The 26,238-nt window shown below is 48.6% G+C and overlaps 1 protein-coding gene and 1 long non-coding RNA gene across 2 annotated transcripts; both read right to left on the bottom strand.

The window, feature by feature from the left end:
- Positions 1–2,692: 2,692 nt before the first annotated feature.
- Positions 2,693–9,840, bottom strand: LOC132537672 (uncharacterized). Its single transcript, XR_009549134.1, has 3 exons — positions 9,648–9,840; positions 4,089–4,385; positions 2,693–3,059 (listed from the first exon to the last, which is right to left on the bottom strand). It is a non-coding gene; the product is annotated as an uncharacterized LOC132537672 (long non-coding RNA).
- Positions 9,841–17,691: 7,851 nt separating this feature from the next.
- On the bottom strand, positions 17,692–23,766 carry SH2D6 (SH2 domain containing 6). The gene is made up of 12 exons (XM_060188432.1): positions 23,708–23,766; positions 22,827–22,881; positions 22,598–22,742; positions 21,966–22,087; positions 21,374–21,437; positions 20,503–20,525; positions 20,005–20,065; positions 19,788–19,856; positions 19,572–19,600; positions 19,255–19,338; positions 18,934–19,092; positions 17,692–18,395 (listed from the first exon to the last, which is right to left on the bottom strand). The coding sequence occupies exons 1-12, from the start codon at positions 23,764–23,766 to the stop codon at positions 18,279–18,281; spliced, it is 987 nt and encodes a 328-aa protein (XP_060044415.1). The 3' UTR covers positions 17,692–18,278.
- Positions 23,767–26,238: the final 2,472 nt, after the last annotated feature.

Genomic DNA, 26,238 nt, shown 5'->3' on the forward strand with positions numbered 1-26,238 from the left:
CATGCCAGAGCTGAGTACTGCCTTCTAGTCTCTCTCTCTCTCCCATTCTTACTCTCATAAAAAGGATTTTTTGTTTGTTTTCAACTTTATTTATTTACTTATTAGATAGAGATAGGCATAAATCTAGAGGAGACGGGGAAATGGGGAGTCCACCACTTCTGGTGGGATTTTTTTTAAAGCCAAGTGTTTTTTTTTAATTATTATTTTTAATACTTATTTATTTAGTTATTCCCTTTTGTTGCCCTTGTTTTTTTATTGTTGTAGTTATTATTGTTGTTATTGATGTCGTCGTTGTTAGATAGAACAGAGAAATGGAGAGAGGAGGGGAAGACAGAGAGGGGGAGAGAAAGATACCTGCAGACCTGCTTCACCGCTTGTGAAGGGACTCCCCTGCAGCTGGGAAGCCAGAGCTCGAACTGGGATCCTTGTGCAGGTCCTTGCGCTTTGCACCATGTGCGCTTAACCCGCGGCACTACCGCCTGACTCCCCCAAGTTTTGTTTTATTTTATTTTATTTTGTTTTGTTTTGTTTTGTTTTGTTTTGTTTTGTTTTGTTTTGTTTTATTTTATTTTATTTTATTTTATTTTATTTTATTTTATTTTATTTTATTTTATTTTATTTTGTCTCCAGGGTTATTGCTGGGGCTCGGTGCCTACACTACGAATCCACTGCTCCTGGAGGCCATTTTTTCCCTTTTGTTGCCCTTGTTGTTCCTATTATTGTTATTATTGATGTCCTTGTTGTTGGATAGGACAGAGAGAAATGGATAGAGGAGTAAGATGGCGGGGGGCGGGAGAGAAAGACACCTGCAGACCTGCTTCACTGCCTGTGAAGCGACCCCCACTACCCCCCGCAGGTGGGGAGCCAGGGGCTCGAACCTGGATCCTTATGCCAGTCCTTGCAATTAGCGCCACGTGTGCTTAACCTGCTGTGCTACCGCCCGCCCCCCAACTTTTTTTTTAATTTCTCAATAGGGCAGAGAGAAATTGAGAGGGGAGGGTAGATAGAAGGAGGGGGAGAAAGATAGACACCTGCAGACCTGCTTCACTGCCTGTGAAGCAACCCTCCCGCAGGTGGGAAGATAGGAGCTTGAACCAGGATCCTTGGGCGGGTCCTTGCGCTTCATACTATGCACTTAACCCGCTGTACCACTGCCAGGCCCCAAGGACATTATTATTATTTATTTTTGCCTCCAGAGTTATTGCTGTATTACTGGGGCTCAGTGGATTCACTATGAATCCACCACTCAAAGCAGCCTTTATTATTATTATTTTTTTATTTGATAGGACAGAGAGAAATTGAGAGGGATGGGGGAGACAGAAAGGGAAAGATAGATACCTGCAGACCTGCTTCACCACTTGTGAAGCATCCCTGCTAAAGGTGGAGAGCAGAGGCTCAAACCCGGATCCTTGCGCAGGTCCTTGTGCACAGTACTATATGCGCTTAACCAGATGTGCCACTGCCCAGTTCCTAGAAGGTCATTGTTATTGTTTTATTTATTTATTTTTACTTAGAAAAAAAGCAATGGTGCCACTTTGGATAGAATAAAGAGGAAGGGGGGCCAGGAGGTAACACACACATTACAGTGTACAAAGACACATGTTCAAGCCCCTGGTCCCCACCTGCAGGGGGAAAGCTTCACAGGTAGTAAAGCAAGGCTGCCAAGTATCTCTCTGTCTCTGGTTTATGGTGGTGTGGCGGAAGGATTGAATCCCAGGACTCTGGAGCCTCAGGCACGAGAGAGCCTCTTTGCATAACCATTATATTATCTATCCCTGCCCTCTCTCTGCTTCTCTATCTCCCCATCCCCTCTCAATTTTTCTGTCTCTCTCCAATAATAATACTACATACATTCATATATATGCGGCAGGAAGAGGAACCAGCTGTTGAATCAGATCAATTTCTTTTGTGTACATTAGTTTTCAGATGGTGCATCTATATCATTTTCCACCACCCCCAGGCTTCCACCTGCTCTGTCTCCAGCAGCACAACCTCTTAAGTCATTCCCAAGTCAGCAGCCCTTCTGGTTCAAGTACCATCTTGCCATCCTTTCCCCCCCAGGGGCCCTCATTCCACCAACATCTTCACACCCACCCCAGAACTGAGCCTGAATTCACAAGTAAGCCTTGGCAAATACTTTCTGTTCTCTTTGTTCTTGATGCATCAGTAAACACGCACAGCACATACCTTCTGAAGCCATTGTCCCTTCTTATTACCCTATTTTCTGAGAATCTAATCATTCTAGGCACACTATGACCTTTATAGTGAGCCCTACACTGTGAAAGTATGATTTTCAGAAGAGGTGACCAGAAGGATGGTCAGGCCTCACCCTAGAGAAACTCCAAGGATACTAGGGGTATGAGTGCGGAGGACTTAGGATGAAAACATCAGAAAGGGAGTCACAACCTGGAGCTAGAACTGTGAGATCTGCACTTCACACAAAGACAGTTCTAGTTCTCTCTTGTCATCTAGTTGTAATCTGCAACAGTTCAGGGGCAAGGAACAGAATGTTTCACTTCCGGATAACTCCACCCCTGGGGAGTCAATTCAAGGCCTTGACCTTCTTAGCAGGGACATTAATGAAGTTGTGGAAAGAGGAGGAGAGGAAGGTGGAAGAGGGGGAGGAGATGAAGAAGGAAGAAGACGGAGGAGGAGGAGAAAGAAGAAGGGAAGAAGAAGGAAAGACGACAGCAGCAACAAAAAATGATTTAATAAAGTCGGGGGCTTGTGGGCCTGTGAATATGATGGTCAGGGACATGTGTGCCTGGATAACAACGTCAGGGCTTTGAGGAGTCCTTGGAAGAACAGGTTCTCCCCTGCTTTTCCACTTGTTTCAGAGACACTGTTGACCACTTCTGAGGGGCTGTCCCAGCCCGGAATTCACCTTGGAGGGGACGATGGATAAACTGTCCTTGATGTCCATAATCTGGCTGTGGTAAATTCAAGGACACAGGGACTGGAGAGACAGCATAATGGTTATGTAAATGGCTTTCATGCATGAGGCTCTCAGCTCCAAATTCAATCCCCAGCATCACCATAAGCTGGAATTTAGCAGTGTTCTGGTTAAGAAAGAAAAAAAAATTTTAAGGGGTCGGTGGTGGCATACTAGGTAGATAGCGCACACATGTTACTATGCACAAGAACTCAGGTTCAAGCTCCCAGTCCCAACCTGCATAGGGGAAGCTTCTTAATCAGTGAAGCAGTATTGCAGCTCCATCTCTCTCTCTCTCTCTCCCCAATATTTTTTTAATTTAATAATGATGGGGAGAAGAGGAGAAAGAACCAGATGATATCACTGCTGCTGGGGATTGAACTCGGGACCATATCCACTGCACCACCTCCCAAATCTCTCTCTCTCTCTCTCTCTCTCTCTCTCTTTCCCCTCCCTCCTCCCTCTCAATTACTCTCCGTCTCTATCCAATAAAGATTATTATAAAAAATTAGCAGTCTGGGGGCCAGGCAGTAGCGCAACAGGTTAAGTGCATATGGTGCAAAGCGCAAAGGCTGGCATAAGGATCCTGGTTTGAGCCCCTATCTCCCTACCTGCAGGGGAGTCACTTCACAGGTGGTGAAGCAGGTCTGCAGGTGTCTGTCTTTCTCTCCTCCTCTCTGTCTTCCCCTCCTCTCTCCATTTCTCTCTGTCCAACAATAACAGCTATGACAACAATGCTATCCAGTGAGCTATCATTCTAGCCCTAATGAAATATTGATTTACAGGGTTGTTGTTAATGGGATACAGTTGCATATTTCCCAAGATAAGTGTCCACACACCTAACCCTCCACCAATGTAAGCACTTTATAGTTTGAATTGCCTTTATAATATATTACAGTCACATGGTGTTAAACCAAAAAGTTGTGGGTGGGTGTAGATAGCATAATGGTTATGCAAAGAAACTCTCATGCCTGACGCTCCCAAGCCCCAGGTTCAATCCCCTACAAAACCATAAACCAGAGAACATCAATGTTCTGGTAGAAAAATAAAAAGAATAAAGAGGCATGAAAGAGTAGAATACTGAGAAAAACAAGTGTCCCTCCCACACCTCTTGCTTAGCTGCCCTGTTTTCTTCCCTAGAGAAAAGCGGTCTTACCAGTTTCTTGTGTGTCCTTCTAGAGATAGGCAGCGGCGGAGGGAGGGAGGTGGTGCACTCAGTTAAGCACATATATCATCATGTGCAAGGATCTGGGTTCAGGCCCCTGCTCCCCATCTGCAGGGAGGATGTTTCGTGAGCAGTAAAGCAGATCTGCAGGTGTGAATTCTTCTCACTCCCCACCTCTGTTTTCCTCTCAATGTCTCTCTGTCCTGTAAATAAAATAGAAAGAAAAAAAAATGCTGTCAGGACTGAGGATTTGTAGTGTTGGCACCAAGCCCCAATGTTAACATAACCCTGGTGGCAGTGAAAAAAAAAAGGGAGAGAGAGAGGTGGAATTAGTCACGGGGTTTTGAATACCAAAGCTTATGTAGCAAAGCCACATGTTACTTAACTTTTCTGCTTGGGTATGAAAAGGGATAAATTCCTCTGCTTTAAACATCTCTTGGGTGGGGTTAGATGGCATAATAGTTATGCAAACAGACTCTCATGCCTGCGGCTCCGAAGTCCCAGGTTCAACACCGTGTACCACCATAAGCCAGAGCTAAGTACCCTGGTAAATTAATTAATTAATTAAGCGTCTCTTGAGAATGGACAGGAAGTGACTAGAAAAACTGCTCCCAACAGGCACACATTCCTGAGCCCTCTCCTCACTACCCTCTCCACCTGAGATCTCACTGGATGCCCAAGGCAGACATGAGCATGACAAGTGGCACTGGCCTTTTATTATTATTATTATTGTTTTTGAGATTCATTTAATTTCTTTTTTAATTATCTTTATTTATTTATTGGCTAGAGATAGCCAGAAATTGAGAGGAAGGAGGAGATGGGGAGATAGGGAGACAGAGAGACACCTGCAGCCCTGCTTTACCACTTGTGAAGCTTCCCCTCTGCAGGTGGGGACTGGAGGCTTGGACCTGGGTCCTTGCACATTGTAACACATGTGCTGAACCAGGTGCACCACCACGCAGCCCCTAATTTCTTTTTTTTTCTTTTTATTTATTTTCCCTTTTGTTGCCCTTGTTGTCTTTTTTTTAATTGTTGTAGTTATTAATTGTGGTTGTTATTGATGTTGTCACTGTTAGATAGGACAGAGAGAAATGGAAAGAGGAGGGGAAGATGGAGAGGGGAAGAGAAAAACACCTGCAGACCTGCTTCACTGCTTGTGAATCGACCCCCCTACAGGTGGGGAGCCGGGGCTCAAACTGAGATCCTTAAGCTGGTCCTTGTGCTTCGTGCTACATATACTTAACCTGCTGCGCCACCGCCCGACTCCCCTAATTTCTTTTTTTAATAATACTTAAAAATTTTATATTGTTTTTATTTATTTGATAGAGACAGAAATTGAGAGAAAGGGGGAGGCAGGGAGAGAGACAGACACCTTCAGCACTGCTTCACCACTCATAAAGCTTTCCCTCTACAGGTGGAGATGGGGGCTTGAACCCAGGTTCCTACACACTGTAACATGTACAGTTAACCAGTTGCTCCACCATCTGGCCCCTGCACTGCACTGGCCTTGTTTTGGTTTCTTTCTTTTTTTTTTTTTTTTTTTTTTGACAGGAAAGCTGACTCCCTAGTTCACACAGTGGGCTGGGACACCATTTTCCTATAACATCACTTCATCTCCCTAATATCTTTACTTCTTTACTTTACACTGTAAGTGACCCCTCAAGTTTTTATTTTATTTTTTAACTTATTGTTACTGCTATTGTTTGTCTATTTATTGCCACCAGGGCTATTGCTAGGGTATGATGCCTGCACAGAACTCCATCATTCCCAGCACCTATTTCTTATTTTTATTTATTTTTGTTGTTGTTGCCACCAAGGTTATCACTGGGGCTCGGTGCTGGTACTACAAACAAACCCACTGCTTCTGGTGGCCATCTGCACCCATCCTTTTTTTTGCCTCCAGGGTTATTGCTGGGGCTCAGTGCCTGCACTATGAATCCACTGCCCCTGGAAGCCGTCTTTCTTCCATTGTTGTTGTCATTGTTGTTGAATAGGACAGAGAGAAATGGAGAGAGGAGGGGAAGACAGAGAAGGGGAAAGACAGACACCTGCAGACCTGCTTCACTGCTTGTGAAGTGACCCCCCCGCCCCCCTGCAGGTTGGAAGCCACTGGGGGCTCAAACAGGGGTCCCTGTGCTTGGTACTATGTGTGCTTAACTGGGTGTGCCACTGCCTAGCCCCTCTTTTTCTCATTTGCTTGCTTGCTTATTTTCATCGCCACATGGGCTATCGCTGGGTGCCAGTACTAAGAATTCGTCACTCCTTGTGGCCTTTTTTTTCCCCTTTTTTATTTGATGGGGAGGGAGGATTGAGAGACAGAGAGACAGAGAGACACCTGCAGTACTTGCTTCACCACTCATGGAGTTTCCTCCCTGCAGGTAGGGACCAGGGGCTTGTGCATTGCAATATATGTGCTTAAGTAGGTGTGCCACTGTCTGACCCCGACTTCAGTTTTTTATTTTTTCACTTATTCTTCTTCTAGCGTTTGCCCTTCTTCCGTAGCCAGTCAACAGCGTCAGGTTGAGCCTGATGTCAAGTTTCGAGACCTCCTTTGAATCTGGAGAGGTGGCAGTCGTTGACTATGTGGGTCATAGTCTGTCTGGAGCCGCAGGGGCAGTTCGGGTCGTCTCTAGCTCCCCAGCGATGGAACATAGCGGTGCACCGGCCATGGCCTGTTCGGTAGCGATTGAGGAGGGCCCAATCATAACGTGCTAGGTCAAAGCCGGGTTGACGCTTGCAGGGGTCTGTGATGAGGTGTTTGTTCTTGACCTCAGCTGACTGCCAACTCTGTTTCCAAGAGTCTGCAACAGAGAAGTTCAGTGTAGGCATAGGGGACCAGATTGGGTGACGAGATGTCAAGCGTTGGACAGGGTGGGCGAAGATATCCGCGTATATTGGCAGGTCCGGTCGAGCGTAGACATGGGAAATGAACTTAGATGATGCCGCATCCCGACGAATATGTGGTGGGGCGATGTTGCTAAGAACTGGCAGCCATGGAACCGGGGTGGAACGGATGGTTCCAGAAATTATCCTCATGGAGGAATATAATTTGGAATCGACCAAGTGGACATGGGGGCTACGGAACCATACTGGGGCACAGTATTCTGCAGTGGAATAGCATAATGCCAGAGATGATGTTCTGGCTCCTACGCTATTTAATATTTACATCAATGACCTCCCAGAAACTTCTTCAAGGAAGTTCATCTACGCCGATGACATCTGCTGTGCAACTCAGGCATCCAAGTTCGGCATCCTCGAGGAAACACTCACGAAAGACATGTCTCTGATATCTGATTACTGTAAAAAATGGCGACTAATCCCTAGCACTGCAAAAATGGTATCATCTGTTTTCCATCTACACCATGCCTCGGCCTCGCGTGAGCTTAATGTGCAGCTTGGCGGTACGAGAATCCGGCATGAAGCCCAGCCAGTCTATCTTGGCGTTACTCTCTATCGCACTCTGTCATTTCACGAACATCTCATAAAAACTGCAGCAAAGGTGGGCGTGAGGAATAACATCATTGCCAGACTGGCCAGGTCCTCATGGGGCGCGAGCGCTTCCACACTACGATCCTTTTTTCACTTATTACATATGATAAAGGGAGAGTGTTCACATGACACAGAAAGAGACAGACAGACAGACATACAGGCAAGCCAGAACACTACTCTGGAACTTGAAGCACTAGAACATAACATAACAGCTTGCTTCATAGAGTGCACAACCTAGGGTCAAGTCTGACCCCCATTGCACTGAAGGATACTGTTGTTGTATCTCTCTTCTTTTTTATTATCTTTATTTATTGGAGAGAGATCACCAGAAATTGAGAGGGAAGGGGGGAAAGAGAGAGAAAGAGAGAGAGACACCTGCAGCCCTGCTTCACCACTTGCAAAGCTCTCCCCCTGCAGGTGGGGACTGGGGGCTCGAACCCAGGTCCTTGTGCATTGTAACATGTGTGCTTAACCAGGTGCGCCACCACCCAATCCCCTGTTGTGGTACTTATCTCCAACTCTGTCTATCTGAAAAAAAAAAATCAGCCTGGGACAACAACAAGATTAACAGTTCCTCAGTAAAGTAATAAATTATGTTCTTTAAAAATCAAAAAATGATTCTAGAGACTCTAGGGTGCTGGGAAATTATGCCGATGCAGGCTGCTAGTAGTGCCTGTTCCATCATGTTGTGCCCTCAGGACATTGTCTATATCCCCGTGCGATATCTGGAGTGCTTTGGTTACTCCTCCCCCCTCCCATTCTCACGAGAGTTATCATCCTATCCTGGAGTGCTCTGGTCACTCCTCCCCCTTCCCATTCTCATGAAAGCTACTCCTATAAAAACCCTTCGTTTTCCGCACCTCGTTCTCTTGCCGGCGCTTCACTCCGGTGTTCAGACGCAGTAACGTGAGGCGGCCATTTTCGCTACCTCCACGTGGCCCAACCTGCTTCTCTAGCACCCAACTCTGAGGTGCCAGTGCAAATAAAGATTTGTGTTTCCTCTTCGCTCCGGACCCCCTCTCTCTTCTCTGCGGCCCACGCACAACAACATCTGGCTCAATAACACTAGAGATTAGTTCAGTTTAGTGCAGAGCCTTGCATTGAGTTTTCTCTACCCCAGTCTCTGATCTCCCTTCTCTGGTCAAGAAAGATCAGAGACACACACCCCAGGATGCAGAGACTGAATCCCAGATCAGCTCTGAACACAGTGAAAGGACAGACCATAGACACAAGGCACATGGAGTGCCCCATAGACCAAACCATGTGTGGCCCCTGGAGTCGGTATCTCATGTCTGAATTTTTAAAAAATATTTTCTATTTATTCCATTTATTATTGGACAGAGAAATTGAGAGGGGAGGGAGATATATAGAGGGAAAGAGACAGAAAAACACCTGCAGCCCTGCTTCACCACTCTTGAAGCTTTCCTCCTGCAGGTGGGGACAGGGGCTAGAACCTGGGTCCTTGCTCACTGTAATGTGAGCACTTAACCAGGTGTGCCACTGCATGGCCCCTCATGTCTGAATCTTTCCAGTGAGAAGGGGACACCTGCCTTCTTCCTTATCTCAGACCCCACCAGAGACCTAGCAAGGAACTGGGCCCGAGAGCTGAGCTGTAAGGCATAGGTGCAATTGGCACAGACTGTGACTTCTAGAACAGAACTGTGTTCACCTTCCTGCCAGCCAGTTTAGCCTGAGCTCACCAGCCAAGGTTGTTACGTCAGCAAAGAGATGTAGTTGAGGGTCATGAAGATATTCATATGGTCACCCAGAGAGAGAGTGGGGCATGGCTGAGGGAAGGGCAGCAGAGGAAAGCTTCCCTTAACCTTGCCATCAGCAGGAAGCTCATTCATAGGTCTAGGGCTAATCCTGAGACTTGCCTGGCCCCCAGACAAAAGCCCTGCTCCAGCTCATGACCCACAAGTCAGTGGTCAAGGACACTGAACAAACTACAGGAGCTGAAACCCTAGTTCTGAGTACCTTCCTCATCTCCATGCCCCCCAGAATATCTCCAGGTCTTCCCAGCCAGGCCTGCCCCTCAGCATGCCTCTTCCCCAGACCTACCAATCTTCTTGCAGCCTCTTCTGTCTATTCCTGGGCCCTCCGTAGGAAGTTCCTGGTTAAGATGGGTCTCCTGTAACCAGTCAGTCCACTTCCTGCTCAGATGAATATTGGGTGGCATAGGACTGCAGTGGCAGGGGGTGTGAGAAAACTGTCTGGAAGGACTCCTAGTTCTGTCATTTAAATTCCTAGGATCTCAGCGCTCTCATTTAGAGCCTCTCTAGATCACAGCATAACTGCCACAAGACCAATCACAAAAGCAGTGTGTAAGATGAGGTTCACAGGTTCTCTGGGGTAGGCTGCTATTTGTTACACGTTACACACCTTAGCACGAGGGAAGTCTCATACTTAACTGAAGGGAGGGCCTGGTATTCCCACCTTGGCTCCCCCATCAAGCCAAGGGGTGTAAAGGCAGGAGGAATGTCCCCTCTTCTGATGATCTGAGAGTGTCCAGAGGCTGTGTGAGCTGTCTCACTTGGCCCTGACATGGAAGACAGTTGATATGGACAGAATCTGAGGGCCAAGAGGTTCATTTCCATGGAACATGTGCCCTGGGGGCTGGGCACTGTCATCCAGGAGCTGTGGTTGACTCAGAAATGCAGAGCTGCACCCTAACCCCGATCAACACCTAATCTCAGATCCTTAAGGGCTAGAATGGCGATCTAGGAGTACCCAGGCAGAAAGGAACGAGTGGGTGTGTTTTCTAGGGCAGGGTGGGGTTCAAAAAGCTTTCAGTGCCAGACAGACAGGCTGAGTTCATCCACCCCTGGCCTTGCATCAGCTGCAGAGCTGGCTGCCAAACCCTGGGAATTAAGCATAAGGCTCCCAGGAATCTAATGACCTTGCCTCTCTTTCCCTTTATCTATTATTTTTTTTAGTTCTTTTTTTAAATTAACATCTTATTTATTTATTTATTTATTATTTTTTAAAAAATATTTATTTATTTTCTTTTGTTGCCCTCGTTGTTTTATTGTAATTATTATTGATGTCGTTGTTGGATAGGACAGAGATAAATGGAGAGAGGAGGGGAAGACAGAGAGGGGGAGAGAAAGATAGACACCTGCAGACTTGCTTCACCGTCTGTAAAGCGACTCCCCTGCAGGTGGGGAGCCAGGGGCTGGAACCAGGATCCTTCCTGTGGAATTATCATCTTTATTTATTGGATTGAGACAGCTAGAAGTCGAGAGGGAAGGGGGAGGTAGAGAGGGAGAGAGAGACACCTGCAGCCCTGCTTCACTACTCACAAAGCTTTCCCTCTGCAGGTGAGGACTGGGGGCTCAAACTCGCATCTTTGTACATTGTAACATGTGCACTCAACCAGGTGTGCCACCACCTGGCCCCTCTATCTATTTATTTTTTATTAGATAGGGCAGATAGAAGTTGAGTAGGAATGTTGATACAGAGAGGGAGAGAGAGATAAGACACTTGCAGATAAGACACCTACTTCACCACTTGTGAAGCTTCCCCCTTGCAGGTGGGGACCGGGGACTTGAACCTGCCTGAGGTTTTCTGTCATATGTAATAAAGAAAATAGACCTTTTTTAAAAAAAAACAAAAACAAAAAACTCCCTTTTGGTGGTCTAGGAGGTGATGCAGTGGATAAAGCATTAGGTTTTATTTTCTTTTTTAGGGGATAATGCTTTATAGTGTGATCACTGACACATGGACACATGCATACAATTTCTTTTTTATTTATTAATTTTATTTGTTATTGGCTAGAGACTGAGAGAAATTGAGAGTTGAGGGGGAATATAGAGAGGGAGAGACAGAGAGACACCTGCAGCCCTGCATCACCACTCATGAAACTTTCCCCCTGCAGGTGGGGAGCAGGGGCTTGAACCCAGGTCCTTACACACAGTAGTGTGTGCGCTTAACCAGGTGTGCCACTGCCTGACCCCAATACATACAATTTCATTATGCAATAGGTCCCCAGAATTTTCTTCTTCTCCTTCCCTTTCCTTCTACAGAGTTCTTTACTTTGGTGCAATACACCATGTCCAGTCCACATTTCACTTTAAGCATTATTCTTTTTTTTATACTTTTTATTTAATTTTTTTTAACCTGGTGTTTTTTTAAATTTTTTTTATACTATCTTTATTTATTTATTGGATAGAGACAGCCAGAAATCGAGAGGGGAGGGGAAGATAGAGAGGGAGAGAGACAGAGAGACACCTGCAGCCCTGTTTCACCACTCATGAAGCTTAACTTGCAGGTGGGGACCAGGGGCTCGAACCTGGGTCCTTTCGCACTGTAACATGTGCGCTCAACCAGGTGCGCCACCACCTAGCCCCTTTAATTTGTTTTAATTTCTAAATAAAAATAAAGAAATTGATAGGGGACAGTCAGATAGAGAGACAGAGAGACACCTGCAGCCCTGCTTCACCACTTATGAAGCTTTCCCCTGCAGCAGTAATGTGAGTGCTTAACCAGGTGCGCCACCCGCTGGCCCTAGCATTGGATTTTTTTTTTTCTTTTAAGCAAAGAACTTTTATTAATCTTTGTCTCAAAGTTTATTCCCAGGCTTCTTCAGCTTAATTAGCTGCAAAAAGATGAGCTATGTATAAGCAAAAACTGAAAAGAGCTGCAGTGTTCATGGGTCTTGAGCTTAAAAATATTTAGAGACCGGGGACGTAGCAGTAGCACACTGGGTTAAGCACACATGGCACGAAGGGTCCCAGCTCCAGCTCCCGGCTCTCCACCTGCAGGGGGGGGGTCACCTCACAAGTGGTGAAACTCCCCCCCCCCCCGTCTTCCCCTCCTCTCTTGATTTCTCTCTGTCTTATGCAACAACAACAATAACAATAATACAATAACGACAGCAAGTGTAACCACCACCACAAAATGGCCTCCAGGAGCAGTGATTCATAGTGCAGGCACCAAGTCCCAGCAGGCACCGAGCCCCAGCAATAACCCTGGAGGGAAAATATACATATATAGATTTAGAGACCTAGATTTTATCAGATCAAGAGCAAAACTTTAAGAAGCAATCAAGAGTGGTCTGGGAGGTGGTGCAGTGATAAAACTTTGGACCAAGCATCCCGAGTTCGATCCCTGGCAGCACATGTGCCAGAGTGATGTCTGGTTCTCTCTCTCTTCCTATCTTTCTCGTAAATAAATAAAATATTTTTAAAAAAGCAATCAAGAGTATAAAATAGCAGCTCCCAGGGGTCGGGCAGTAGAGCAGTGGGTTAAGCGCACGTGATGCGAAGTGCAAGAACTGGTGTAATAATCCCAGCCCTGGCTCCCCACCTGTAGGGGAGTCGCTTCATAGGTGGTGAAGCAGGTCTGCAGGTGTCTTTCTCCCCCCTCTCTGTCTTCCCCTCCTCTCTCCATTTCTCTCTGTCCTCCTCAACAACAATGACAACATCATCATCAACAACAATAATAACTACAACAACAGTAAAACAACAAGGGCAACAAGAGGGAAAGTAAATAAAAATTAATAATAATAATAATAAATAGCAGCTCCCAGCAACTTCAAGTTTATCTTCTTCACAAGTTGACTTACTTCAGTTTGCTTCATTCTTGGAAGCCTCATCAAAATTCTCCATAAGATCTGGAACTTCTTAATCATCATCATCCTCCTCTCCAGCAGCAAGTGGAACTTTTCTATCCACAGACTGCTTGGGTAGAGCTTCAGCCAGTCTCCTAAAACTAGCCAGACTGTCTCTGCACCAGCCTGGTTCAAGATGCTGCATTGGTTTTCAGCCAATCTTGGATGGACCTTGAAAAAATCATGTTGAGTGAAATAAGTCAGAAACAGAAAGATGAATATGGGATGATCTCACTCTCAGGCAGAAGTTGAAAAACAAGATCAGAAAAGAAAACAGAAGTAGAACCTGAAATGGAATTGGCGTATCACACCAAAGTAAAAGACTCTGGGGTGGGTGGGTGGGTGGGGAGAATACAGGTCCAAGAAGGATTCAGAGGACCTAGTGGGGGTTGTATTGTTATATGGGAAAACTGGGGAATGTTATGCATGTGCAAACTATTGTACTTACTGTTGAATGTAAAACATAATTACATAATGTAATTCCCCGATTAAAAAAAATAAAACAATTTAAAAAAAAAAGATGCTGCATTGGATTCTTCACATGAGGTCTTGAGTTTGAGCTCCAGCAGCACTTGTACCAGAGTGATGCTCTGGTTCTCTTTCTTTTCTCCTGCCTCTCTCATTAATAGAGGAAATCTTTAATATTCCATCCAAAAATAAATAAACATTCCAAAAATAATAAATAAATAAACATTCCAATCCATTCTGGGACCAGTGAGATAGTTCACTGGAAAAGGTATATGCCATTGCTTCTGAAAAAAAAATTTTTTTTTTAATTCCACACACACTTTTTTTTTTTTAATCCTAGCAACTGCTCAACTCTGGTTTTTTATTTTTTTATTTTTTTATCTTTATTTATTGGAGAGAGACAGCCAGAAATCGAGAGGGAGGGGGGACAGAGAGGAAGAGAGACAGAGAAACACCTGCAGCACAGCTTCACCGCTTGTGAAGTTTTCCCTTGCAGGTGGGAACCAGGGACTCAAACCTGGGACCTTGCACACTGTAACATGTGCGCTCAACCAGGTGCGCCACCACCCAGCCCCCTCAACTCTGTTTTAAGGTGGCACTGAGGCTTGAGCCTGTCCTGGGACTTTGGAGCCTCAGGTGTGAGTTGTCTCCTTTTGTTTTTCAGAGTCCTGCTCAATTCTGGTTCTTGGTGGTATGAGCGTGTGTGTGTGGGGGGGGGTGAACTTGGGACTTCAGAACCTCACTCAAGGAAATCTGTTTGCGTTCCATTATGTTATTCCTCCACCCCAGAAAGTCTTTTTGCATAACTGTTAGGTGGTCTCCTCTACCCTAAAAATTCCATTCTTAACCCTGAGATCCTGAGTTCAGTCCCTGACAGCACATGTGCCAGAGTGATATCTTGGTTCTTTCTCTCTCTCCTACTTTTCTCATTAATAAATAAAGTCTTTGGGGAAAAAAACTAAGATGGAGGGTGTTGGGAGGTGGTGCACCTAGTTCAGAGCACATTACATGCATAAGAACCCAGAGTCAAGCCTACCACCACTCCCCTACTCCCACATGTAGGGGGTAGGTTTCATGAGTGATTTCACTCATGTGAAATATAAGTAAAGCAAACAAACTTGTACTAATAGCCAACCTATTCTTTTTTTTTTTAAGATTTTATTTATTTATTATTGAGAAAGCTAGAAAGAGAGAAAGAACCAGATATCACTCTGGTATATGTGGGGCCGGGGATCGAACTAGGGACCTCGTGCTTAAGAGTCCATTGCTTTATCCACTGCACCATCTCCCAGACCACATAACCAACCCATTCTTAAACTCTGTGAAAACTATGGTATTAATTTGGGAAATAGGGAGGGGAAGTGGGAGGAAGGGTAGATGGGTCTCTGGTGTGATGGCACAGGAAATTTGGTGGTGGGTAAGGTCAGTTGTATACTCAGGTAGGTGTGAAAACACAACCCTAATGGTGGGGAGACAGCATAATGGTTATGCAAACAACTTTTAAGCCTGAGGCTCTGAGCTGCTGGGTTCAACCCCTATCAGCATCATAAACCAGAGCAGTGCTCTGGCAAAAGCAAGAAAACAAACAAAAAGGACTTGGTGGTAGTGCACCTGGTTGAGCACACACATTACGATGTGCAAGGATCCAGGTTCAAGCCCCTGGCCCCAAACTGCAGGGAGAGGCTTCTAGAGCTTAGAAACAGGGTTATTGTAAGTGTTGCTCTTTCTCCCTCCCCTGTCAATTTTTTTTTCCCTCTAGGGTTATCACTGGGTTATTATCACTGGGGCTCAGTGCTGGCACTATGAATCCACTGCTCCTAGAGGCCATTTTTTTTTCCATTTTATTGGCCTTGACAGAGAGAAATTGAGGGAGGAGGGGAGATAGAAAGGGAGATGAGAGACATCTGCAGACCTGCTTCACTGCTAATGAAGTGAAATAACCCCCTACACACACATGGGGAATGGGGAGCTGGAACAGAGATGCTTGTGTAGGTCCTTGTGCTTAGTACTATGTGTGCTTGACTTGGTGCACCACCACCTGGCTCCCTCAACTTTTTTTTTGCCTCTAGTGCTATGGCTAGGGCTCAGTGCCTGCAGCACAAATCCACTGCTCCTGGAGGCCATTTTTCCCATTTTGTTGTGGTTGTTAACTGTTATTGTTGTTGAATAGGACAGAGTGAAATGGAGAGAGGAGGGGAAGACAGAGGGGGAGAGAAAGATGAAAGAGCTAGAATCACAAGCTGGTGGTTCTGAGTTCAGTCCAACATTATATGTGTCAGGGTGATGCTCTAGTTGGTTCTCCCTTTCTTAGAAATAAATATTTAAATAAAGTTGCAAGGGAGGGAGGTCGGGTGGTGGTGCACACAGTTAAGTGCATATTACCAAGGACCCCACTCTCCACCTGCAGGGGGGAAGCTTCACAAATAGTAAAGCAGATCTGTAAATGTCTAACTTTCTCTCTCCCTTCTTACCCCCCCCCCTTCCCTTTACAATTTCTCTCTATTCCTATTCAATAAAAATAAATAAAGTTGGCAGGGGATGCAGGAATCAGTAGCCTGAATTCCATCCTCTTCAATCACTTGAGTTCTCTTCAGGTAAGGTTGGGAAGAATGTGGAAGAACAGTTCCCCACCCAGAGCCCACAGGGAACTAGGGTTAGTTTGCGCTTCTGTGGCAGGACACCTGTCCTCACTGCCCTCCTGGCGTTGGAGTAAGTATCAGCACTGTGTTAGCTTTCCTTCTCTGAAAATGTCAACTGGATTAATAAAACCCAAGCTACGAACAAAAACAAAAAGCCAAAGCTAGAGTCAGGAACTAGGGTTGGCTTAAACAGAGCCATTTGGGACCTCCTAGCTCCTTGTTTCTACTGGGGACCCCAGCTGCTAACACACACACACACACACACACACACACACACACACACACACGACATCCCTGAGGGTGGGAGTAGCATAATGGTTATGCGGAGACCCTCATGTTGGAGGCTCCAAAGTCCCAGGTTCAATCTCCGGCACCACCATAAACCAGAGCTGAGCAGTGCTCTAGTAAAAAAAGAGAGAGAGAGAGAGAGAGAGAGAGAGAAAGAAAGAAAGAAAGAAAGAAAGAAAGAAAGAAAGAAAGAAAGAAAGAAAAAGAAAATGTAAAAAGCATCCTTGCTGTGACTTCAGAGCCCACTAGTCCGAATTCACAAGCATGTTTATTTGGGAGAGCGGTGCAGCCATGAGGCCCTGCGTGCTTCTCGCAGTTTGCAAGGAAATGTCTCGCTTAGGCTTCCTAACCCGAGGACAACTGCTATGGGGCAATTATTTCACCTCCATCGATGACAGTGATCAAGATTAGGAGAGTATAATTTGCCAGTCAGCAGTGATGGAGCCCCCGCTCAGCTCAGTCTCTGGCCCTGATACTCGCACTTGCATTAGGGTGTCCCCGTCCCCCCCCTCCACACACACACACTTAGGGGCTCCCACGCTCTGGGCCGGCCCCGCGGATCCGGCGCCTCCCTGCCTGGCCGGGGTCCAGGGCCGGCCGGAGGCAGAACCGGGCTGGGGGCGGGAACCCAGACCCGCCGTGCCAGCCCGAGAGCCCAGCCGGCCCAGCACCAGCCTTTGTTTCGCTGTGCTGGTGCGGAGTCACGGTCACATGGCGCTTCCGGCACGGGGTGTTCCGGGCGCCGCGCCAAGGCCAGGCTGCCCTCCGCCCTGCAGCCTCCCGGCCGGGCGCCGCCCACTGTTTCCAGGGGCCGCCAGTCTGCCCAGCTCTAGACCACCCCAGGTCCACTGTCAGGCTCCTCCCCGCAGGCCCGAAATCGGTCGTGTTAACTCCGTGCTCGCCACTGAATGCAGAGACACCCAGAGTCTTCGCCGCACCCACCAGCAAAACACCCTCCCCAGCTCCCCACTGGTGACCGGAAGTGGTTGACTCTTTCTCCGGTGGCCTGGCCAGGCTATATGTAGACTTGAGGAATTTGGAGGCTCATGGAGGCCACCTGCGCCTAACTCAGCTGATTCAAGAATTCATTCAGCAAACATTTATTGGAAGTGAAGTGTGCAGGCTGAATCATTCCCATCCCCACCCCCATCGCCTAGCTCTATTCCTAGGAGAGGGTGAGGGAAAAGCTTCAGTTGCTAGAGCTTCAAAACTCCAATGCCTGAGGCACAGGAGGGCCAAGGTTCAAACCCCCACTCTCCCTGCACTGTTGCACTGGGAAAGTAGGTCTGGTTGGTTGGTGGGTTTTTGTTTTTTTGTTTTTTTTTTAGCTCCAAGGAGAAAGTAAATAGATCTGTGTCCAAGCACTGCCCATGCTGTGCAACTGTGTCTTCCCCAGCCCAGCACCACCAGGCTTTCACTAGACCAGCCTAGAAGGATTAGTAAGCAGGGTGGACAAAATAACTTCTTGGAGCTGGGAATGGGCAGGAGGCTGCCCCCTGCTGCCCAGCCTTGGAAATCCATCTGGGAACACAGTGCCTGTCTTTGGGGGCAGAGCGGTAGGGGTGTTGGTGGGTCGCCTTTTCCAGACTCTGTCTATAGTACCTACTGGGACTGGGACAAGGGACTAAAGAGAAACTGGGAGAGAAGAGAAAAAGGCAGCCACGGGAGCAAACTCTGGGTTCTGAGTCAGGGCTTGGTGGGGAAGAGCAGGCAGGTGAGTCGCCGGCCACCCTGGAGTCTGTCCAGCAGGGGCAGGGGGTGTTGTGCGTAGTGCTTAACCATGGCGGTCACAGAAGAGAAGAGCTGGGAAGAAGGACACGGTATCAGTAAGGTCTTTGCTGACATTTTTCTAAGTGTTTCCTTCTTGTTTACCTCAGACGGTCTCTTGCAATGCTACACCCATCTGCCTGTACTACTTTGGGCAGCATTGTAAGACAAACTCACATTTCCAGGGCTAGCGGGAAATGATGGGAAGATGCCTCTGCCCCACCCTCCAGTGTGTGGGGGGGTGCTGAATGGTATTGACTGTGTCTGATTTGACACCTGACCTTGGCACAAACAGCCACCCCCCCCACCTTGTTCTCTTTAGCTGAGCTCATTACAGGCTCACATGCCACCACTGGGTCCTGGATAGACTGAGCTGTGCAGGAGGGAGTGCTGCTCCCAGAGCCCGCTGAGTTTCCTCCCAGATGCAGGGCATTTGGCCTCAGTCTTTTCCTCCCCAACCTCCCTCCAGAAAAAAACACAGAAATCTGACTTCTCCACTAGGCTAGTGCTCATGCTTTCAGCTGGCCCCCAGGTGCTGCTCAGCTCACTCTCCTTCCCCTTCCCCAGTACCCACCTCCTCATGGCTCTTGCCCTCCCGGCCCAGGGCATAATGACGCCCACCACATGGTTGCCGGATGGGAATGTTGAAGACCCGGCCATGGAGAAGCACCACCAGGGTGAGGGGCTGGGAGCCCTGAGGCTCTGAGCTGGGGCGCACAGTGAAGGCCCCATCCTGTGGAAGAGACCTATCCATCAACCTCATCTCCCAATGGCCCACTCTCAGCTCTGAAGTCCCCGCTTCCCCCACTCAGGCCTGCTGCTCCCAATGGTTCAGCCAGCCACAGTGTATGAGCAGATGTTCCCTGGGAGGCCCAAGGGGTCTACTGTTGCCCACCTTGCCGACTTGGAGCAGGGCCCTCTCCACAGCATGGCGGTCAGGGTTCCCTGAGTACCAAGGCTGACCCAGCAAGCTACCATCCTGCATAGATACACAAGTGCTTAGAGACATCAGAGTGGGAGGAATGAACCCAGGCTGTCGCATTCTGTGCTCACATCTGTCTTCCCCAGAACAGTCCAGGTAAGCAGAGTGCAGATATGCCAGTGCTTGGTGCACCATCCATGGCCCTTGCAGTGGTGGACACCAGCCCTAGAGGGTCTCTTAATGAGGACGCACAGGCCTCCTCCCCCAGCCCTCTTCCAACTGCTCCTCACCTCTGTGGCTGAGGTGATCTGGGCAGAGGCTACAGAGGAAAGAAAGGAAGCAGATTATAAAGTCAGCTGCAGCAATGCGCGCGCACGTGTGTGTGTGTGTGTGTGTGTGTGTGTGTGTGTGTGTGTGTGTGTGTGTGTGTCTCACAGGGAGTGTGTGTGAACCTGAACCCAAAGGAAGGCACCCAGTGTTTTCCCCTTCTCTGGGTCTGCACCTACCAGGTAGGCCCCACACAGTCACATCCAGATGGGAAATGGTCTTGTGTATTTCCTGCTTTGATGCAAATCCTGGAAAATGCCCAAGGGCTGCACTTAGCTAGCTGGGGTCATTGCTGCAGATCCCTCCTCTGCTAGGCCAGGTGGGAAGGATAGGGGGTGGGGGTGGTGGAGGGAATCTGGCCTACAGGGCTGTGGCGGAGGGAGGTTACCTGCTCACCTGGACTGGGCTCACACTGCAGGTAGATGTCCTCTTCAGGTTTGTGTGGAGGCCCTTGTACCTAAGGCCCAAGGGGTGTGAGAATAAGGGTGTGACTGGTGAATAGGAAGGACAGAGGGGCAAGGGATGGTGGGCACTTCATTACCCCCTCAAAGGTGAGCCTCTTTGGGAAACCAAATGGAAGGATGAAAGCTACACCTCTGCCTTAAAGGGACCCCATGAGCACTGTCCCCCTTCAGAGGGACCCACAGGCACCAGCTCTAAGAATGTGAATGTCCAGGAGGAACTCTGGGGGTGCCCTTCCCTTGGAGGACACCTGGCTTGGAAGGGGCCTGTGGCAGCGAAGAGGGCCTCTGCTTTGGGTCCTTGTTTCTTGGTTTCAGGATTATTTCCTGGCCCTCCCAGTCGTAGTCATCCCCGTCCCCACCCCCACCCCAATCAGTCCAGCTTCCTCCCCAGAATGCTAGATTGTGAGCTGGGGACTGAGGGGCTACTCACCACTCTGTCTGGAGTACCTGGCTCTGGAAGAGAAAGGCAAGCACAAGTCAAGACTGCAGGGAGGAGGTCGGGCAGTGGCACACCTAGTTGAGTGAACATATTACCATCCCCAATGCCCTGGGTTCAAGTCCCTGGTCCCCACCTGTAAAGTGGAAGCTTCACAAGTGGTGAAGCAGGGCTGCAGGTGTCTCTCTGTCTCACTCCCTGTCTCCTCCTCCCTTCACAATTTCTCTCAGTCCTGATGCAGATTAGCCGTTTATCCTTGAACCAGAGGAAGCTGCCTTTCCTGGGGTCATTTTCAGACAAAATCAAGCCTGCTGAGGTTCCTGCCTATCTAGACACCCCAAGGTGCACACACCTCCAGGGGAGCCTCTGGACAGTAATGCAAAGAGACTCTCATTCCTGAGGCTCCAAAGTCCCAGGTTCAATCCCCTGGGAACCACCATAAGCCAGAGCTGAGCAGTGCTCTGGGTAAAAAATAATAATAATAATTTTAAAAATAATGACATGGGTGGAATTCCATGCCAGGAGGCAAAAGGGCCCCTTAGACAGGATCCCATACTTTGGACCTGGTCTTCCCGACCCAGAGACCACAGGAGGTGCCGAGGGGGCTGGGAGTCAGAGACTGCTTCTGTATAAGCACTCTCGGTCTCTGGTTCTGTCTCCTCCGGAGAACTGTCGACCTACCTTGGCAGTGGGCAGGTGACAATGAGGAAGAGATGGGAGAGTCAGTGACAAGGCATAGCACTAGACCAGTGTTAGGTGGACTCATCTCTACTCCAGAGAAGCGTGGATTCCCCTTCTCAGGCCAAGGAGTGGGTGGTGGGTGTGGGTGTGGGTGGACCCAGATACAGACAGGATACCTCATTACCTGGCCTTCCAAAAGATGGTCCCTGCTTCATGCTCCTCTGCAGGCTCACCTCTGCTACCTTCAGCTGTGGGCACAATTGGATGCTAAGGGGGTGGAGCCCAGAAGGCAAGGTGGTGGGGTGGGAGCAGGGTTCTACACACATCTGTGCAGCTTTAAAACAATCTACTGCAACACAAGTATCCCTGTATAAAGGCGGGGGCTGGAGGGGGGATGACTTTTTCCGTTGTCTCTGCTCTGTGGCTCTTTCTTTGTTGTGAGAAGCTCTCTGCTTTCCTTTTGATTCCAATAAAATCTATCATGAAAGTGGCTGCTTTCAAAGCCCAGAAGTGGGATCACAGCAGGAATGCGAGTTGGCAGCGACTGAGACCAAGGGAGGGATTTCTTCACTCTGTGAGCAGGGGCCCTCAGGAGTTCCCACCAACCCCTCCCACACCCCACACCCTACCCCGGGGTCAGGGGTGAGTCCGGGGTGGTGCTGACCCTGTCAGGTGGCTGCTCGGGCTCTGCCTTCTAATGCCATCCTTATGAATCTCTATAATACAGGAGTGGGGGAGGGGTTTTTGCACATGTGGCGCCCCCTAGATTCACTCACAGGGTAAAAGTGCCCGGGGCTGGGGCGGGTGGAGGAGGAGGGGCTCGTGGGGAGCCGGGTCACCACCAGGGTCTGGGGCTGCGGTGGCGGTGGCTTGGATGGGCTCGGGAAGCCACAGTGATCTGGAAAAGACCCCCAGCATTTGAGGTCAGCGAGATCCCTTCTTTCTTGTAGGTTCCCCAACACCGCTGCCTTGGCAGTCTCTCTGCCTCACCGCCCTCCCTGTCACAGCTTCCCCACGACCCGTCTCCATAGCAACCGGAGCCCGCCAGCATCCCCGCCCCCACCAGGCAGTGCCGGGGGAGCCGAGGGGGAGGGGATGCTGGCGGCAACCCCGGGCTCTCCGGGCTCCGGCTCCGCAGCCCTGGCGTGCAGGGAGGTCTGAGGGGGCAAGACTGTCCGGGGGCCGCGTAGGGCCTCCTGCTTTCCAGCTGTTAACATGGTTACACTACCCCTCTGGCACTTCCCTTCCCCTTCTTCCTCACTTCCCGTCTCCCTCTCCTTCCCTCCATTTCTCTTTTCCCACCCAACCCAGAGGCCCAAGCGACTGATTTAAGCCCCAGCTTCCCAGACAGGCCGGAGAAGAGGCAAGGTTGGGGAGAGGGGGGCTTCCTTTGTGGGGCTGCCCTCACCCATGTACACAGAGTCCTCTTCGCAGCCAGGAAAGTGGGCGGGGGCGAGACTGAGATGCAGAACATCACTGGGGGGCAGCTCGTATTTATCCTCCTCTTCCTCCTCTTCCTCTTCCTCCTCTTCTTGGGCCTTCAGGAAGGGATGCTGGGCACAGGGCAGATGGAGGAGATGTGGGCCTAGTCTGGGGCCTGCTCCCACTCCCACCCCAGGATCAGCAGTTGAACTCACCCTATGTCTCCAGGACCCCTGAGCCGGTAGAGGAGCCTGGTGGGGGACATCTTCCCTCCATGTTGGGGAGTCTGGATAGGAGACTGTTGAGCTATTTCCTTCCACCCTACCCCACTTCTAGCTTGACGCCTTACTCCTTCTTCCTGAGATAATAGACCATCTCCACTTTTACACTGGGCAGCAGTGTTCTGTTCAACTCATAGAAACTAGGTCTTTCTAACACCACAGTGGGGGCAGTGATGTCAGAAGGAGACCTCTGAGCTAACTGCCTATTCCACCTCCCACCTCAGTCAGCCCCGGCTTGTCTCCCCTACCCCGGCCACCCCACTCACTGAACCCCTGATTTTGACCAAGACATGTAGGAGAGCAAAGAGTGAGGTCGCAGTGACTTCTTAGCAGTGTTGCATTGTGGTGAGGAGAAAATTCCAGAATCACTCAGGAGAACTTGACTGGCAGGAGACCCCTTTCTGAGGGCCCCTCTTGCCCACTGTGTCACTTACCCACACCTCTGGGGGGTGGAACAGGTGGCCCCAACCTGCAACCAAACTCAAGTCAACTCTGCCCTTGAGTTTACATTGAGCAGACACTGCTTAACTCCTGGACTGTCACTTTCATGAGGATGTAAACAGCACCCCTGGAGTTGTGACAGTAACCTGGGAGCAGGGCAGCTGGAGGAAGACACTGGGCAAAGGTGAGGCACTAGGGCTTGGTGCCCACAGAAGCTGATAGTGGGGGTGGAGGAGAGTCGAGCACTTAAAGAAGGGAGAGGCACAGGGGGAAAGAGCAGCCAGGTAGCATTAGCATGGCTCTGGAGATGATTAGGACAGGAGCAGGGAGGTGAGACCATAAGGGAGGTGGAAAGAAAGGGTCTGGGCGCTCACCCGGGCTTGCTCCTGCTGAGTTGGTCCTGGAAGGAGTCAGAGAAGTGAACGAGAGACATGTCGCCCCTTTCCCTGCCCAAAGTCCTGGGCCCCCAGGAGCAAGCAGGTCTTACCATGGCAGAGGGGAAGGAGCTTTGTGTGTTTCCTTGAGCCCGGACTCTGCCACAAATGCCCAGGGAACACAGGCGCTATTGTCCTCATCATTTGCATCTTCTAGGCACCAAGAAGGTGGACCTGTGGTGGCCTCCATCCAACCACTGATGAACTTCACTCACCACTCTCAGAGCCCATCCCTGGTTCCCCCTATAACCCCTCCCACAACTGTGGGTTCCAGTCCCTCTGCACTCCCCAAGAGGAAGAGCTCTCCCCTACACACACCCAGGTCCAGAAGGCTGGATCAAGGCTCCAAGGCTTCCCTCAAGGGAAGACTGAGCCCTTTCCTGAATCACAGAAGAAGGCATTACTGGGCAAATTCTGTTAAAAACCGGAGCCTAGGTAGTGCAGTGGATAAAGCATTGGCCTCTCAAACAGGAGGACCTGAGTCCAATCCCTGACATTGCATGTGCCAAAGTAATGTTCTGAGGGTCCTCTCTCTCTCTCTCTCCCTCTCACTCTCCCTCTCCCTCTCCCTCTCCTTTAATTAATAATAATAAAAAAATCAACAGACAACTGGGGCCTCGAGCTCCTGATCCTCACCTGCAAGAGGGAAGGCTCATGAGTAATGAAGCAGTGTTGAAGGTATTGATCCTTCTCTCTACCTCCCTATCTCCCCTTCTTCTTTCAATTTCTCTTTTTTTTTTTTCAAGAAAAATTTTTTTAAAAGTATGTATTGGGGCCAGGTGGTAGCACACCTGGTTGAGTGCACACGCTACAATGCACAAGGACTCACATTCGAGCCCCCAGTCCCTGCCTGTAGGGGGAAAGCATTGCAAGTGGTAAAGCAGTGCTGCAGGTGTCTCTCTGTCTCTACCCCTCTCTATAACCTCCTTCCTTCTCAATTCCTCGCTGTTTCTATGTAATAAATATAATACTTAAAAAAATTTTTAATATTTACTTATTTATTCCCTTTTGTTGCCCTTGTTGTTTTATTGTTGTAATTATTAATGTCATCGTTGTTGGATAGGACAGAAAGAAATGGAGAGGAGAAGACAGAGAGGAGGAGAGAAAGATAGACACCTGCAGACCTGCTTCACCGGCTGTGAAGCAACTCCCTTGCAGGTGGGGAGCCAGGGCTCGAACCGGGATCCTTAGGCCAGTCCTTGTGCTTTGTGCCATGTGCGCTTAACCTGCTGTACTACCGCCCAACTCCCCATAAAATTTTTTAAAAATTAAGAATTTTAATTTATTTATTAATGAAAGGGATAGGAAGGAGAGAGAACCAGATATCCTTCTGGTACATGTGCTGCCGGTATCAAACTCAGGACCTCATGCTTAAGAGTCCAACACTTGGGAGTCGGGCAGTAGCACAGCGGGTTAAACTCATGTGGCCCAAAGCGCAAGGACCAGTGTAAGGACCCCAGTTCCAGTCCCCGGCTCCCCACCTGCAGGGGAGTCACTTCACAAGCGGTGAAGCAGGTCTGCAGGTGTCTGTCTTTCTCTCCCCCTCTCTGTCTTCCCCTCCTCTCTCCATTTCTCTCTGTCCTATCCAACAACAACAACATCAATAACAACAATAATAACTACAACAATAAAACAATAAGGGATACAAAAGGGAACAAATATTTTTTAAAAATCAAAAAAAAGAAAGAGAAACAGAAACAGAAACAAAACAAAAGAAGCAAACATACAAAAACACAACAGAAATGGGGGTTGTTCTTGTGGACACATTTTTTTTAAATGATGCCATCTGTTATTTGCTGTTGAGTGGTGATCCAAGATCAAAGAAATATCAGCTAGTGAAAAACTCAGAAATATGCACTTGAAAGTAGTTGAAAGCTTCCTTTTCTGGTGGATGTATTTATCCACTTAGTAAGTGTTTGCAGAACTCCACTATATTCAGGCCCTCTTCCAAGTACTGAAGTTGCTAAAGTAAAATTAGAAAGGGGCTGGAACAATGGTAGAGCACATGCCTTGAATGTGTGGGCCCAGGGCCTGGTGTCCAGCATTGTACAGGATAGAGTGAGGGTGTTCTGGTCTCATCTTCTCATACAAAAATCAAACAGGCAGACATCATATATGGCTTTTCTGCTTGGGGTCTCATAATCAGTTTGTGAAGTGAGTATAAGCATCCCCGACTTTTTGAAGGTTTCTGGTTCATTACTGCTTTAGTAAAAAAAAAAATTGGGGTTGTCGAGCAGTAGCGCAGCGGCTTAAGCATACATGGCAGTAGCTCAGCGGCTTAAGCACACATGGCGCAAAGTGGAAGGACCAACAGAAGGATCCCGGTTCGAGCCCCCGGCTCCCCACCTGCAGAGAGTCGCTTCACAAGCAGTGAAGTAGTCTGCAGGTGTCTATCTTTCTCTCCTCCTCTCTGTCTTCCCCTCTTCTCTCCATTTCTCTCTGTCCTATCCAACAACAAAGACAGACAACAA

This window comes from Erinaceus europaeus, chromosome 3 (assembly GCF_950295315.1).
Source record: "Erinaceus europaeus chromosome 3, mEriEur2.1, whole genome shotgun sequence".
In the NCBI taxonomy this organism is placed as follows: domain Eukaryota; kingdom Metazoa; phylum Chordata; class Mammalia; order Eulipotyphla; family Erinaceidae; genus Erinaceus; species Erinaceus europaeus.

Bases quoted from the DNA above. Each gene is read 5' to 3' on its own strand.
- SH2D6 (XM_060188432.1), bottom strand. From the start codon at position 23,766: ATGTCTCTCGTTCACTTCTCTGACTCCTTCCAGGACCAACTCAGCAGG. The intron at 21,438-21,965 runs GTGAGTGAATCT...TTGTGCCCACAG, and splicing joins GCCCCGGGCACTTTTACCCT to CTGAAGGTAGCAGAGGTGAG. The intron at 20,526-21,373 runs GTAATGAGGTAT...TTTCTCTTCCAG, and splicing joins ACCATCTTTTGGAAGGCCAG to AGCCAGGTACTCCAGACAGA.